General features: G+C 37.8%; 1 protein-coding gene across 5 annotated transcripts in view; it reads left to right on the top strand.

Annotated features, from left to right (window-relative positions):
* Positions 1 to 16,013, top strand: part of LOC115434057 (stromal membrane-associated protein 1-like) — a 255,969-nt gene that overhangs the window by 89,365 nt on the left and 150,591 nt on the right. For 3 of the 5 annotated variants that reach the window (XM_030155724.1, XM_030155723.1, XM_030155721.1), the window contains exons 5-6: positions 330 to 401; positions 4,715 to 4,786. In XM_030155724.1, the coding sequence (XP_030011584.1) occupies positions 330 to 401; positions 4,715 to 4,786 (144 nt within the window). The remainder of the gene's footprint in view (positions 1 to 329; positions 402 to 4,714; positions 4,787 to 16,013) is intronic. The other 2 variants (XM_030155722.1, XM_030155725.1) reach the window with 2 other exon arrangements.

The raw sequence follows: 16,013 nt of genomic DNA, 5'->3' as shown, positions 1-16,013 counted from the left end.
GGTCACCGGTACTCTATATAACTGTGTGTGTGTAAGAGACCCTGTTTTGACATGACTCTTTCTGTGTGGCTGAATATAACCTTGGCTCGCAGCGTCTATAAGCGAGGAGCACTCTGCTGTAGCGAAGAAAATCCTCCCTCATTCCCTCTAATTAACTCTGCTCTCCCTTTCTGCTTCACATTCCTCACCCTGCGATGCTCTTTCTTCAGTCTCTGCTCTCCTTGTTCCACGTCTGTCTTCTTTTTTTTTTGTTCTTCCTTCACCCCCTCCCACCCCCCACCCCCCACCCCAGTCTGTCTTAACCCTGTGTCTGAAATTCTGTTTTCCAGCAGAAGTCGTCTGAAGGCGCCCCTCCCTCCGCCTCGCCGTCGTCCTCCCAGGCTGACAGGAGCAGACAGGAGGTGAAACTCTCTCTCCGTCTTCTGTGCTGTTGCCTTGTTGTCCTTCTTGATGTCGATCAGTCTTGTAGATTTGTGGCGTTGTCATGTCTGTTGTCAGTGTTTTTCTTTTCTTTTTTCCATGTAAAAAGCTGGAAAACTCCTTTTCCAGCTTATCAATATATAAAGAAGCTGACAGTGTTTGTCACAGTATCGTGAATCATTTATTTAGCTTCACTCTGCTTTTCTGGAGACACTAATATTCCGGTAAAAATCGGACTAATAGCTGTTTAGTTATGTCAGAAACTACATCTATTAGCTCGTAATCTAATTATTTAATAAAACTATTCTTTCTGCACATGTTTTCCTCATGTCTGGGTAATATGATGGAATATGACAAGCCTAGGATGAACATGGAAACAACTAAACAAAACTTATCTGTGACTGATCCTCCCTTTTTTCGTCGGAGACCTTTTAAGGATATAAGGATTATTGAATGCCTTGATGGTTGAAAAGCTCCTAACAACAGGCTGTTCAAACAAGTGTTTGAAAAGATGAAGGAAGCCACAATCTTTGACACCCCCCTTCCCAAAAAAAAAACCAAAAAACAAGATTGAAGGAAACTGATGTCAGTCGTCAATGTTGACTTCAGCTATCAGCAAATATTTCACCGAGAGCAGTGTGCAGTCTTTCATTATTTTACCTATGGTGTTGAAAACAACTTTGTGCTCGCTTGAAGATAGAATTATGAAAGCCTTAGAGCACAGGTGTCAAACATGCAGCCCGGGGGGCCAAATCTGGCCCACCAAAGGGTTCAGTCCGGCCCTTGGGATGAATTTGTTAAATGCAAAAATTACACTAAGATATGAACAATCCTTTTAGTTCAGGTTCCACATTCAGACCAATTCAATCTCAAGTGGGCAGCACCAGTAAAATACTAGCTTAATAACATTTAAATAATGACAACTGCAAATTTTTCTCTTTCAAAATTTTTTCATGTATTTACACTAAAACAAAGTATAATTTCACAAAAAAGTGAATAACCTGAACAAATATGAACAACCTGAAATGTCTTAAGAGAAGTAAGTACAATTTTAACAAGATTCTGCCTGTTACTAAATGTATTGTGTATTTGCAGATCCACTGTGATCTGTAAATGATAAACTGAGGCAGAATATTGAAAAAAATACACATATTTTTTCAGTTTGTTCAGGTTATTCATATTTTTTGACAGGATAGTTTGTAGATGTAAACTTTTTCATTATGTAAATTTACTTTTTTCGCTCTGAAACATAGAGAAAAGTTTGGAGTTGACATTATTTATATATTATTATGTTATATTATTATATATGTTATGTTATTTTACTGGTTCGGCCCACTTCAGATCAAATTTCGCTGAATGTGGCCCATGAACTAAAATGAGTCTGACACCCCTGCCTTAGAGAGTTTAAAACAGCAGTTAAAGGGGAAAAAGTAACAAAAATAAATAAATAAATAAATAAAATTAAATCCATGCAGCCCTAATAAACGCAATTACTTACTCCATTTCACTCGACCCGAGCCCAACGTTAAAAAAACACATGTGATAGATACGTTTTGAAACAGTGTCATTGATCCTTACCAAAATTATCTACTGATCTAAAATGTTTAATAACTTCTGAAGCACTGATCTTTTCATGTTCATCAAATATGACCCATTTGGACGTTCAGTGGCTCAGAGGCTAGGTACTATGTGTGTGTATTAGGATGGGTATCTACAAAGATAATAAAGCAAGTTAACCTTAAGTAACAATGTAAATACTTTGTCGACTAGAGAACATTCATAAGAGCTTCTTATTCAGTGGAGAGCTATTTCCATAATGGATAATAATGACTATTAGTGCTCATGAATAATAACTTCTATTACTTACTCTGTTTGTAATCTGTTATACTTAATGTCTATGTGACGCAGCCAGACTGGATCTTTGCTTCAGTTTCCCTTCTGACCTAATGCTTACAACTGTGCAACTGATCCGCACAGACCGTAATCCTTTTTGCACATGCAGGGACGAGGTTAAAAAGAAAATCATGAAAAAAAAATCTGGAAAGGAGGCTCTCCTCTGTAATTTAGTCATGTTTTATCACTGATAATCAGATGAGAGTATAATAGTCTGCTAATGCTGCCAGAGCAAATTGGCCAACGTTAGCCTCATTAGCTTGTAGTTAATGGAGTCAGAGAATTGGTGCTTACCAGAACCTAAATGATAGTACTATGTCAACAAAGGCCACCACAGTATTTTTGTGTTTAATGCCTTGTAGATATGCAAAAATATGAGAATGAAGATTTTTTTTTTCCTTTTTGAGAGCCTTGACATTTGACCCAGGCTTCCTGTTTGCAGTTGTTATATATTCCATTCGCCTGTTAAATATTCCATTCCATTAATTTAAGGTAATGCTCAAATAAATATATGCCCTCAATTCAATTCTGATTTGCATTTTGATGATCTTGTTAGATTTTTTTTTTTTTTTTAACTACACAGAACTATGTCAGCATAAATAAGTATAAAAACAAAAATTGCTTTGTGAATTGAAACAGAGAGACAGACACACTTTTATTGTTCAGCTAAAAATCTTTTCTCTTTAGTATCCTGGCATCATTAGCGCGAGCCCGTCGGTGTTTGGCATCAGCACTGGCTCATTTACATATAACAAAGCAAGACAGAACCATTAACCTGAAAACACTACATCAACTCTCTGTGCAATAATAATGACTGCACATTAAATCTGCATTGTGACTGCATTAAAATCACATTAAGGAACGAGAGCTATAATTGTTCTCAACCTGCTATGAGTTAAAGGAAATCTTTACCATCAGGGCTCATATTTCCTCCTATGTAATATTATATTAAGTGTTGACAGGTGAGTTACTGAGTGAAAGTACGACATGTCTACATATGTTATTGTTGGATAGAAACAAATTGGATCTAATTTAAGTCTGTCTAACTGGATCATAAAATACATTTGCTGTTATGGTGGCTGTGTGTTGCAAAGTGTACAGATGTTATGCAATTCTTACTTATTTGGAAAAAAAAAAATCCAGATCCAGAACCAAAAATTCTTGATTTCTTTGGTTTGTTCTCAGAAAATCCTTGATTTAGGAAAGTGTTTTTCAACCTTTGGGCCGGGACCTTGAATTCAAATGGGGCCGCCTGAATTTTCTAGTAACTGATAAAAATAAAAATAAAAAAACTTACTAATAAACAAAAAAAAAAATCTATGGTGAGTTGAGAGAGAATCACAATACGTAAAAGACATGACAAACTCTGAAGCTGAAACTGAAGCAGTGTGGTACTGTTTATCTTTCAAATGTTCATTGTGGTCGGTTTCAGATGCTGCAGCTCTTTCATAATTCATAGTTTGAGTTCTTGTTTGTTCAGTATTAATTGTCAGTCTTGTAAATCCAAGCTGGACTGACTGTACATATCCTGACTAAGGAAAATAAAATTCTCACTTTGTGCAGTTATCTCAACCTGGCTTTTCTCCTCTGTCCATAATAATATACATTATATAACCTAAATGTCGTATACAATTAACGTTTATTTGCAACATAGTATAGCAAACAATTAAATGATCAAAAAAATAATAATTTTAGCAAAAAAAAAAAAAAAAGTCTCAGTTTTGAATGTCTGGGGTCGCCAGAAATTTGTGATGTTAAAATGGGGTCACGAGCCAAATAAGGTTGGGAATCACTGGTCTAACTGGATCATAAAGTACATTTGCTATTATGATGGCTCCATGTTGCAAAGTGTACAGATGTCATGCAATTCTTACCTAATTGGGAAAAAAAATCAAAATCCAGAACCAAAAGTTCTTGATTTCTTCAATTTGTTCTCAGAAAATCCTTGATTTAGGACATTATATAAAGAACCAGTTGGTATGAGGCTGAAAATTCAGTGATACAGCCAAGGTTTGCTGTGTCAAAACCCGACAAACTGCTGCTTTGTTACAGTTTTGCAGGATTTTTGCCTTTTTGAATTTTATTTATGGCTCCTACATGGAAGTTGTTGTTGTACTTTTTCTAATAAATAATGGAGCAGCTCATGTCCTTGACTGCAGCAGTATATTTACGCCCAGCACTGAATTAAATGCATAAAAATTCTCTGCCCACATTAAACATCAGACATTTTTTTTATCGGGTGAACTCACACCGTCGATAAACAAATATGAAACAGTTATGTGTAGAGTGTAGCGTTTACTTTCTGTACACGAACAACACACGGCCATGAGCATGTCTTCTGTGTTCTCCCTCGGATTTACAGTATAACAACCCTCTTTTTTGTTCCGTTGTTTCCTCACAGAAAGACAAGAAAAAAGAGGAGAAGAAGAAAGAGAGGGATGTGGATAAAGTGGAGCGACACAACAACACAAAGGTACAAACTTTTCCTACCTGTGAGAAGGAACGTTAACTAGAACTGATCACACATTGACTTTAACACTAGGGGGGAGCTTATTTCAGGAAAATTTTCAGATTCAACTTTAGCCCTGATTTTCTGATACAACAAGATGTTCAAAGCACTCCTGTGTAATTTTTTTGAAATTTTCATCCAAACCCCCACCCCAAACATTACTTTTTCAACCCTGAAAATGTGGGGTTTTTGGCAACTTTCAAGCCTTCTTTGCTTTTGATAAAGTACAATGTAACAACATGCCCATGCTGGGCCTTAAATGTTTTTTTGTGAGACATGTCATGTATTCAGAGTGCTTTGCACTACAAAAGGTATAGAGTCAAGGTCAAATTATAGGTCAAAGGTCACCCAAATGGTCCAAAATGCACATTTGATAGAATGAAGTTGTTAATGTGGGTTCTTCCAAATGTTGGGCTCAGGTTCTCTCCTCAGAACACATCTACTGACCACAAACAACTTCCATTAAATAAGACACATTCAACAGAACTAGGGTGGTGCAGTGGATAGCACTCGTGCCTCACAGCAAGAAGGCCCTGGGTTCGATTCCAACACTAAATTGCCCATAGGTGCGAATGTGAGAGTGATTGTCTCTGTATGTCAGCCCTGTGATGAACTGGTGACTTGTCCAGGGTGTACCCCGCCTTCGCCCCTATGTAGCTGGGATAGGTTCCAAGCGACCCCTGTGACCCTAGTGAGGATAAAGTGGGTTCAGAAAATGAATGAATGAATAAACAGAACTATTTACTCAATGTATTATCCATATAGACATGTCAAAAAGAACAAATGGAAGTTTCACATGACTTTCACATTTACATGTAAATGTCCTGTTGTGGGTGACACAGTGGTGCAGTGGTTAGCACTTGTGCCTCACAGACAAAAGGTCCTGGGTTCAGTTCCAACACCAGTCCATGGGGGTGGGACCTTTCTGTGTGGCGTTTGCATGTTCTCCTCGTATCTGCGTGGGTTCTCTCTGGGTACTCCAGCTTCCTCCCACCATCCAAACACATGCACTGACAGGTTAATTGGTTAATCTAAATCACCCATAGGTGTGAGTGTGAGGGTGATTGTTTGTCTCTGTATGTTCAGCCCTGTGATGAACTGGCAAAATGTCCAGGGTGAACCCCGCCTTTGCCCATAAGTAGCTGGGATAGGCTCCAAGCGACCTAGTGAGGATAAAGCGGGTTCAGAGAATGAATGAAGTGTTAGTGATTCCTGCCAAAATGTGTACTGGTATTTCCCACCACACTAATGGTGGCAAATTCAAATGGAATGTACATGTTGCAATATTTACTCTCTAATGTGGCTTTGAAAGGCCCAAAGGCCATGAAGGATCCCACCAGGAAACCAGAGGGAAGAGAACTGAGAACAAATTTGATAAAATGTCAGAATGTATGACTTTTTGAAAAAACTAGGCCTTTTGGTGACCTTTAACCTACAACATGACTTTGACATTGGAAGTTTCATTGTACAAAGTACTCTTACGATACAATATGGCACTTACAAGGTCATTAAATGGCCCATCATGAACATATTTATACATTGCACTGGACAAAAGAGTGGAGAAGCTGTGAAAGTTGCGATTTTCAGAGTTAAAAATGTAATTTTTTTGGGGGGGGGGTTAGATGAAAATTTCAAAACAGTTACGCGGGAGTGCTTAGAACATCTTGTTGCATCAGAAAATCAGGGCTAATGTGGTATTTGATATTAAGCCCCCCCCTATTAACACATGGTTTAGTAGGTGGCAGTTACTCAACAGTACATAACCTGGTTTTGTGTGAAAAAAGTTTACACCCTTAGTTTTTGCAGGTAAAAATCTGATCCTTAAGTATTGAAAAGTGAAATCTTTTATCTGATAACCTACTTACTGCAAGTGGCCCACAGGCAAAACATTCAAGTCCTCATCTGTGAGAAGCAAGTGGTTCTATAATAGCAGCAGAACAACAGTAACGTGACAAATCAAAGGGTATCGTCTTGAGTGTGTGTCTGCGAGTAATGCCTGCTGTGTAGTAAGATGTGAGGAATAAAGAGCATAAAGCCCCAGCTTATATCCCGTTACAAAGAAGACATGTGTATGGGTGTCACTTTACAGTAGAATCAAGTCGGTACGCTTTCTGTGAATGAAACTCAATTGTAATATTATTATCCAATATCACCAGGTTTATTTGTGTAGCTGGCTGTAAAAGTGTAAAGTGCTTTTACAAAATACACATGAAGTACAATGATAAAACACATTTATGTATGGCAAAAGGCAAGCAAAGGTTGTATAAAAAGAAAATTTAAGTTAAAGGAAGATTAAAACCACAAATAGAACATAACAGCAGTGATTAAAGTAAAACTTACAGTAGAGCCAACTATTCTGTATTTTTATAGATATTTAAAGGGTCATTTTGGAAGATCTGAGCATGCTCATGTGAAGTTAGTATCTTTGCAATCGATGGCTGCATTTTTGAGCTAATGGTATGTAGTGTTGTAGAGGAGCAGAAGAGAAGCACAGAGGAAGACCAAGAACGAGAGGGAATGTAAGGATTTTCACAGGAACGCCAACCCTATGTATAAAGATAACGTGCCCACACTTGAAAACCCTCAGCCTTCAGTCCACGACAAAGTTTTTACACATATGGACAGACGGACGGACAGATGACGAACTAATAACAATATCCTGCAGCGAGGGCCAAGGTTAAAAATTACTGTATAGTGTTCATGATGGAGACTGAGACCGTTGTTAGCATAGTAGCACAGTTAGCTTTCCATCCATCCATCCATCCATCCATCCATCCATCCATCCATCCATCCATCCATCCATCCATCCATCCATCCATTATCCTTCCTTCCTTCCTTCCTTCCTTCCTTCCTTCTATCCATCCATCCATCCATCCTTCCTTCCTTCCTTCCTTGCTTCTATCATCCATCCATCCATCCTTCCTTCCTTCCATCCATCCATCCATCCATTATCCATCCTTCCTTCCTTCCTTCCTTGCTTCCATCCATCCATCCATCCATCCATCCATCCATCCATTATCCATCCTTCCTTCCTTCCTTGCTTCCATCCATCCTTCCTTCCTTCCATCCATCCATCCATCCATCCATCCTTCCTTCCTTGCTTCCATCCATCCTTCCATCCATCCATCCATCCATCCATCCATCCATCCATCCATCCTTCCTTCCTTCCATCCATCCATCCATCCTTCCTTCCTTGCTTCCATCCATCCATCCTTCCATCCAGCCATCCATCCTTCCTTGCTTCCATCCATCCATCCATCCATCCATCCTTCCTTGCTTCCATCCATCCATCCTTCCATCCATCCATCCATCCATCCATCCATCCTCTATTGCTTATCTGTATCGGGGTCTCTGTTGCTGCAGCCTAAGCAGTGGAGCCCAGACCTCCCTCTTCCCGGTCATACCCTTCAGCTCCTCCAGGGACACGTCAGCGCGTACCCAGGCCAGATGAGAGCTGTAATCCCCAGGGTCTAGTCCTCATCAGAAACACATCACCAGAGAGGCGTCCATGAGGCATTCTAACCAGATGCCCAATCACCTCAGCTGGCTTCACTCTTTATGTATGAGCTGTGGTTCTTCTCTGACCTCCTCACCCTGTCTCTAAGGGAGAACCCAGCCACCCTGGGGAGGAAACTCATTTGTGATGCTTGTATCTGTCATCTCACGGTTATTACCCACAGCTCTTGACCATAGGTGAAAGTAGGAAAGTAGGTTGAGCAGTACATTAAGAGCTTTGCCTTTTGGCTCAGCCTCCTCTGCACCACACATCAGTGCCTATGTTTCACCAGTCCATGTGTCGATCTGTTGTTGTCATCGAAACATCACCTCCAAACACAAAACAGATTCCAATTGCAATCTGTTTTGTGCGAATTATTTGATTCTTACCAAGATAAAAACCTTAGATTTAGAAGTGTTAGATAATTTATTTTGTTTTAAGAGTTAATATTTCTTTTAAGTATTCATATATCATAGACATGCTTATTTCTAGATTTAACAATCTTATTTCAAGAAATCTTACCAAGATTTTTTTTATTTTTTGCTTAATTCAAGATTTTTTTAATTTTTTGCTTAATTCAAGCAAAAAATCTGCCAATGGAACAAGTGAAAATTATCTTGGTAGGATTTCTTGAAATAAGATTTTCAAGATCTATTGTCTAAAAATAAGGTCTTACATCTCACTGAAAAGTTACTCTTTAGGTGATTATGTCTTATTTTATGTGTGATCCGATATTATGACTAAACATGAGAAAAATACACTTAGTAAGCATTGTATGGTGGTTTATGAATCATATTTAACCCTGAAATATTGTACATTAAACAAAACACAGAAAAGAAGTAAAAAAAAAAAAAAAAATCAGAATGTGTTATATTCAGCAGGCCATTGTTACGAATGTAATGAAACTGGTTTTGAAAGGGAGAGTCAAAAAGTTCTCAGACAAACACTCTGTTAAAGACAGCCCTAGCAATTCTACAAAGAAGGAATCTACCAATGGAAACATAGATTACAAAAGACTTTAATGGAGCCTATGTAGAAAAAGAATTTTGTTAAATGGATAAATAAACTTTTTGTTACATTTGTCTGAGAACTTTTTGACTTTCCCTCGTATGTTTCAAGAATCTGGGACTTGAATGCAGTAAGTGGGTTAAAGATACTCTGTGGAGTTGGGGATGAGTGCTACACGTGTGTCCACAAAAACCAATCTAGGGAGCTTAAAGTTAATGTGTTTTATAATGAGAAAGACCATTTACACTGTGGTGATGGTGAGATACACATTGAATGACAATGAGCAGATGGTTCAGTGTGTTAAAAGCATAAAATGACACATGGATGCTAACATAGATGTTTACTCCGAGGTGATTGCTAGAACTGAAAGCACTGTAGATTGGTATTCACCAAAATAAGCAATGTGTTTGTGTTATAGTTATCTTTGTTGGCCACAAACTGATGTACACATTGCTGTTCTTTAGAATTCAGGCAGCATCTGTCCTTTCTCTTGTTTATAAGTGCGGTTGAATTCAGTGTTAGCAACGACGGTGTCAGTGTAACAACATGACAAGAAGAGAAATAAAAGAAAACAAAGAGCTTGAGCCTCACAAAAATACAACCCAGTGACGTTGGTCATGCTGTACTGAATGTCCACGGATACTTCTTTGTCGAAGCGTCAGTGAGAACACAAAGTTCTGCTGCATGTTTGTGTACCATTGTAGGGGTTTATAAATGCATAGAGTGACAGCCGAGAGGGCGAGAATCACTCTGAGCCAAATCCCCGAGGGAAGCTGCTCATAAACATTCATGTTGTTCACAGAAGCTTTAGTTTATCTGCTGCATCAGTATGTATCGTTCTTCATCTTATGCAAGCGCAAGGGAGTTAATATGTGAGGTCTATCTCGCCAACTGTGAAGTGTGTTGGAAGTACCAATCTGGAGGTTAGTTGTTTGTAATTGCAGTAATTGTTACCCTGTGAACACTCTTGTCCTTTGGAAAGGCATTAAGTACGCAGTAAAATGAGCCCTTTCTGCAGGCAGTGGATTCAGCTGAAACATAGCTTTGTAAAAATGTAGTATGATTTTAACATTTACTACACACAAGAAAGATGTCTTAACAATATCAAAGATACTTGTACAGGGTGTATTAAAAAAAACCAAAACTGTACATTTTGAAAAATTACCCCCAGTTCCGCATTTGATAATTTTTGGAATTTTCTTTTATGGACATCGGTAGGTCAGGGATTGGTGGATATTTGTTCGAATTTATAGACCCAGGTTTCATGCATGAAGATTAGGGTTAACCCTTAACCCTAACCCTAACCCTAACTTGGCCTTTCCTCGAATTAACATTGAAAGGCAGGAACAGCTGCCATGGTTAAAAAAATAAAATTGACATCTTGGCCAAAGTGTTAATGCTGTAACCTGGCACTTTTGTGGAAAACAAGATGGATGCCCATTGTCCCCTCTCATGACCTTTGATTGGATTTAAATCCCACCGCTACTTCGCGCGAACCAGTTTTAACTTGGATTGCGCAATTTGCACCTGCTCACTCATGCATGAAAACCTGGGGCTGTAAATTTGGACAAATATCCACCAATCCCCTACCTACCGACGTCCATAAAAGAAAATTCAAAAAATTATCAAATGCAGAACTGGGGGTAATTTTTCAAAATGTATAGTTTTTTTTTGGAACGCCCTGTAAAATTCTATGAAATGATTGATTTTTGTGACATGCTTTAAAGTAACTGGCGCCAGTGGGACTAAAATGCAACTACAGTGAAGTCTGATTGCACTTACTGAGGTCTGTAATTGAGGTAGTGAAGTATTTAGTTCCTGTTACCAAAGCATGAAAAGTCAATGGTGACGGTGTAGTAAAATAGTAGTGATTTATTTAATTGACCTTCAGCATTATCACAGGTTTGTAAAGATGGTTATCGTTAAAAGCAATACACCATCAAAATTCCAAGTAAATGTTGCAGTTCTAATTTTTTTTCATTTATTTATTTGTCAGGACCATGTACAGAAAATGTTAGACTCAGAGTAAATACGCTCTTTACTAGATTATAGCTTTCTAGCTAATTTCCATCTCCAGTCGCTGTGGCAGCAAGAAAAAAATGAACAAGATAGGGGATGGTGAGGGAAAAAAACATTAAAAGTTACAGAAAGGTACATGAATAACTAATACTACTTTTTTACAGTGTCACATATGGTGTTCCTCAAGGTGGAGTTCTTGGACCATTTTTGTTTTCTCAATATCTGTTCTGTAGACATGGAAGATCTTTTCATTGTTGTGCAGATGACTCTAACTTTTACCTCCTTTTTAAGTTCTCTGATCTATGTAAAATTAAAATGAATTATCCTACTGTGGTATCAAGTAAGGTTAACCCATAAAGACCCAAACAACCACTGGCAACCAAAAGCATCTACTGATATAAAATGTTTAATATCTGTTGATCGACTAATCCTATCAATACATATAAATAACTGGTGTAAAATGCATTTTGCCATCTTTTCATGGTCATCAGATATGACCCATTTGGACGTCATCTTCTACAACATTGATTCACCAGTAAAACCCATGGAGTTGGATCAATGACAGTGGATGGAGACACTTGTTTTTACATTAAATTATTGATATCTTGGCCAAAAAGTCACTTTTTCTTCAGTTTTTTGTGTTTCTTATATAATAACTTTTGAATTTACTATGAGTTTTCATGAATATCTATGTGGTCAGTGAATTAAATATAGGAAAATACATGATTTACACTGAAAAATGCAAAATACCAAGGAAATTGTTATAAATAGTCATAAATCACTGAAAAAATGGAGAAATATAGAGGAAAAATCCATTTAGGAGCTGCCACAGAAGTAGCTTTATGGGTCTTTATGGGTTAAAGAGGATTCTAAAACTTTCATTTACAACTTAATTCCACCAGAAAGCAGAAATATTTGACTTTTCTCAGTCTTGTAGCATTAGTTAAAACTCTAAACTGCTTCTAAGAATTTTTCATAGATTGCTAAAGACTTTATCTAACATTTGTTTCTGCATATGGTGACATTTTGTTGCTGTTTCTCATCTAATGAGGCATTTCCTCTTGTTTGTTACTGTCAGTCCACACATGGAGATAAGCCGTTTAGCCATTGCATTGACCTTTTATTTTTACACCGACTTTTCCATCCAACTCAGCCAAACAACTTTTCTACAATATTTTGATGGCTTCAACATTTACCCTCAGGTTTTGGATTAAAATCAGCTGGATAGAAGCAGATACACAAACATCACATTTGGAAAAGGATGAAAAATTGCAATATTAAAAGTAACTAAAGCTGTGAAACAAATGCAGTGGGATGAAAGATACATTATTGACCTCATGTACTCATGTATAGTACTAGTACCTGTAGGGCTGGGCAATATAGAAAAAAATCATAACACATTATATATTTTTTTAATCAGACTATATCGATATGTATCACAATAAAATCAAATCACTATTTTTGCCAACCTTGAATTTTCCGTTACTCTTAAGTTAGTTGTGAAGACATCAGAAGGTTATTTTTGATTTAATTAAGATTTAGTTTCTGTCAGAGGTTTGGAAATGACAGATGTGCTGAAGAACATTATAGAACTGTGTCAGATAAATAAAACAGGTAGGCCTACATATATTTCAAACTAAACTGAAAGTCTGACCAGCAGGAAAAAGCTTTCAAGTTTTAAAAGAGAACACAAACAAAACAGACCATCTTAACGGGGGTGCATCCATAACTAACGGAAATAGCGTAAACCGAAACTGAAACTTAACCTGCTCATACTGTGTGCGTTCCAATTTAAGGTTCGTGTGGAAAGGCGAGTGTTTGTGTTCTTCACATAGGTTTCGTGTATTTGTTTGATACACCTCCATATTGTATTGAAAGCTCCGAACCGAAATGATTCGCACCCTGCTTTTCAGTAACCTGGTCGCCCGAGCTCTCAAATTTTCTCCTGAGGGAACACTCATTATCTCCCGCTGCAGCCCAAACATTAGCATGTGTGCTACAGCTGCTCTTATGCCTGTGGTGTGTGCATCAACCTAACTTGATGTAGCTCTACCGTATGTCCCAAAAAAATTTACAATCGGACTTTCTGCAATGATAACTTTCAAAATAGTAAATCAATCAAAATACAATTTCAGAACATGAAACTATTACTTATTACCTACATCTTGCAGAAAACCCCATTCAGTTTGCTTCAGTGGTCATGGAGAAATGTGGATCTTTGTAAAGCATGTCGGAAGTCCCTTCCCTCCAAGTTTTGTAAGGAGATGCGTTGTCCATTGTGTTCACGCCATACAAATATGAAGTTGTTCATTGTGTTCTCACACAAAAATATCTCTTCTGAAAAAGTGAATGCTTCTTTTCATTTTCAACTAACGAAATGCATAATGAACAAGAAAAGGACTCGGAGAGCGCCGACCTCCGCCAAAACAGATCTGCCCCCCCTCCCCCCCGATCACCACCAAAATTTAATAATTTCTTCCTTGTGCCAGGATCAACCTTTCATGAAAATCCATCCATAACTTTTTGAGTTATCTTGCTACTAAACAAACAAACAAACAAACAAACAAACAAACACACACACACACACACACACACAAAACAAAGTGATCACAGTCAAAAAGGAAGCAGATTTCTGAGTTTTGCAAACAGTGGTAAGGTGCGAAAATGAATGATTAAAGAAAGGTATTAAATTATTATTAACACAATAAATGCTTTATTGAGCAGGAGTTAGTTGCTGACCAACCGTACTGAATTTGTAGTTTGAGAATTGGATAGGTAAGAATCAAAGTGAAAAGCTTGTCAACAAATGTTAGCTTCTTAGGGAACAAACACAAAATGGTAATTGAGAGATCAATAAATCTTTCAACAACAAAACCTCACACGAGTACACACCATTGATATAATGTTATGCACAGAATTTTAATTAATTTGTTAGTTGCCCTGTCAGATGTGAGCAAAATATTTTCATTCATATGGACGCCAAGAGCATCCAAGTGCCAAACTTGGAAGAAACAAACCCATGACATGCTTTACAAAGATCCACATTTCTCCGTGACCACTGAACCAAATTAAATGGGGTTTTCTGCAAGATGTTGGTAACAAGTTATAGTTTCATACCATGAAATAGCATTTAGACTGTTTGATAATTTTGAAATTTATCATTGCAGAAAGTCCGATTGTAATTTCTTTTGGGACATATGGTAGTGCGATTGGTTTGGTGTGGCGCTACTTAATTATGATTGGCGGTTCTTATGTCTGTCAAAACATGGACGAATGAATCCTGTAGAAATTGTATCGAACATGTCTCATATTTGAATTGAGGAAAAGTTATATCACAATATATATCTATCATTTTACTGCTCAGCCCTAAGTACCTGCAATTTGTTCTTACATTCAGTACATTATTAGTTCATTTAATACATAGAGTGCACATTGGTGAAGATCCATGTAAGAGTAATGCTAAGTGTAAAATGCCTGATTGTGCAGAAATTACTCATTTATATTCACAGTCAGCACAAGTACCAGCATACAGTATAAAATAGATTAGGACAGGACATTTAGCTACATTCCACCACTGAACAGAAGTGACTAAATCCGTGTGTTTTTAATATGAGCTAATTTTTATGACACCCATAAACGTGTTTGGGTTGCCAGGCAGACGCCGACCTTTGCCGATAATTGACTGTATGTGTATGCACGCCAAGGCTGTTGCATGTGCTCATGCATATCTATACAATATGTGCCTGATTGTATTTGTGAAAAAGGCGAGAGGCAGCGCTAAAGAAGGGAATGTGTGTGTTTCTGGGTCATGGTTTGTAAATTCTGAGTATTTCCATGGCCTGTGTGGCGATGTGGGAATAATGTAGCTCTCAGCGGTGTGGGTACTGCTGAGTGGAAGTGTGTGTGTCTGTGTGTGTGTTTGGATGCTCTTCAGGGAACAGAAATGTAGGCTATGGGCATGTGCACCCACTGAGAGTGAAATGTAACATCACAGGGGTCTGTACTCTAGCTTTAACACTGCTTATACTATACTTCTGTGTGCTCACAGGCTGGACCCTGCAGCTCTTTATTAGCCATTAAAAGATATTGTCATGCGTCTAACCTTCCTCTGTACATCTACTCTGACCTATTTTATTAGCAATCTAACCTTCTGTCTGTTTTCATACACTTAAGAACAGCCCCGCGAAGCTTTTCTGCAGAGCCATTTGCAGTTCATCGGAAGCATCTTGTGTGTAATTACCACCCACTGCACCTCCCTATTTTACAAATTCGTATTTCTATGAGTTGTACATGAGTAACAGGAGGAGTTATGGTAATCAAGGTTGCATATGGGTGCTCTCCATAATATTCAGAGGTTGTTTTCCAGTAGCAGGTGCAAATTTACACAGTTACAGTACATTAAAAGATTACCTCAGTGGGAAGCACATCTTCTAAATTAAAAGTGAGGAAAAGCTGAGACATTTGCATTCATAGAGAGTCGAAACAAGTTGCTGATAGGATAATAAGCTGCAGCTGTTTTAATAGCTAACTAAAAATTTATCTCTTAAATGCTGCAATTATATTCCGTGTATGTCCATGTTATCACATCACAACAAAGTCGTGAGATGTAAAGAAAGTAGATGGTTACTTGTGGTAGAAAATTCTTAATTACAGGCTGAGCACGAAAAA

The sequence above is a fragment of the Sphaeramia orbicularis genome, chromosome 15 (assembly GCF_902148855.1).
Source record: "Sphaeramia orbicularis chromosome 15, fSphaOr1.1, whole genome shotgun sequence".
Lineage (NCBI taxonomy): Eukaryota > Metazoa > Chordata > Actinopteri > Kurtiformes > Apogonidae > Sphaeramia > Sphaeramia orbicularis.
The sequence above is the reverse complement of the archived record's forward strand: the minus strand, read 5'-3'. Positions and strand labels throughout refer to the sequence as shown.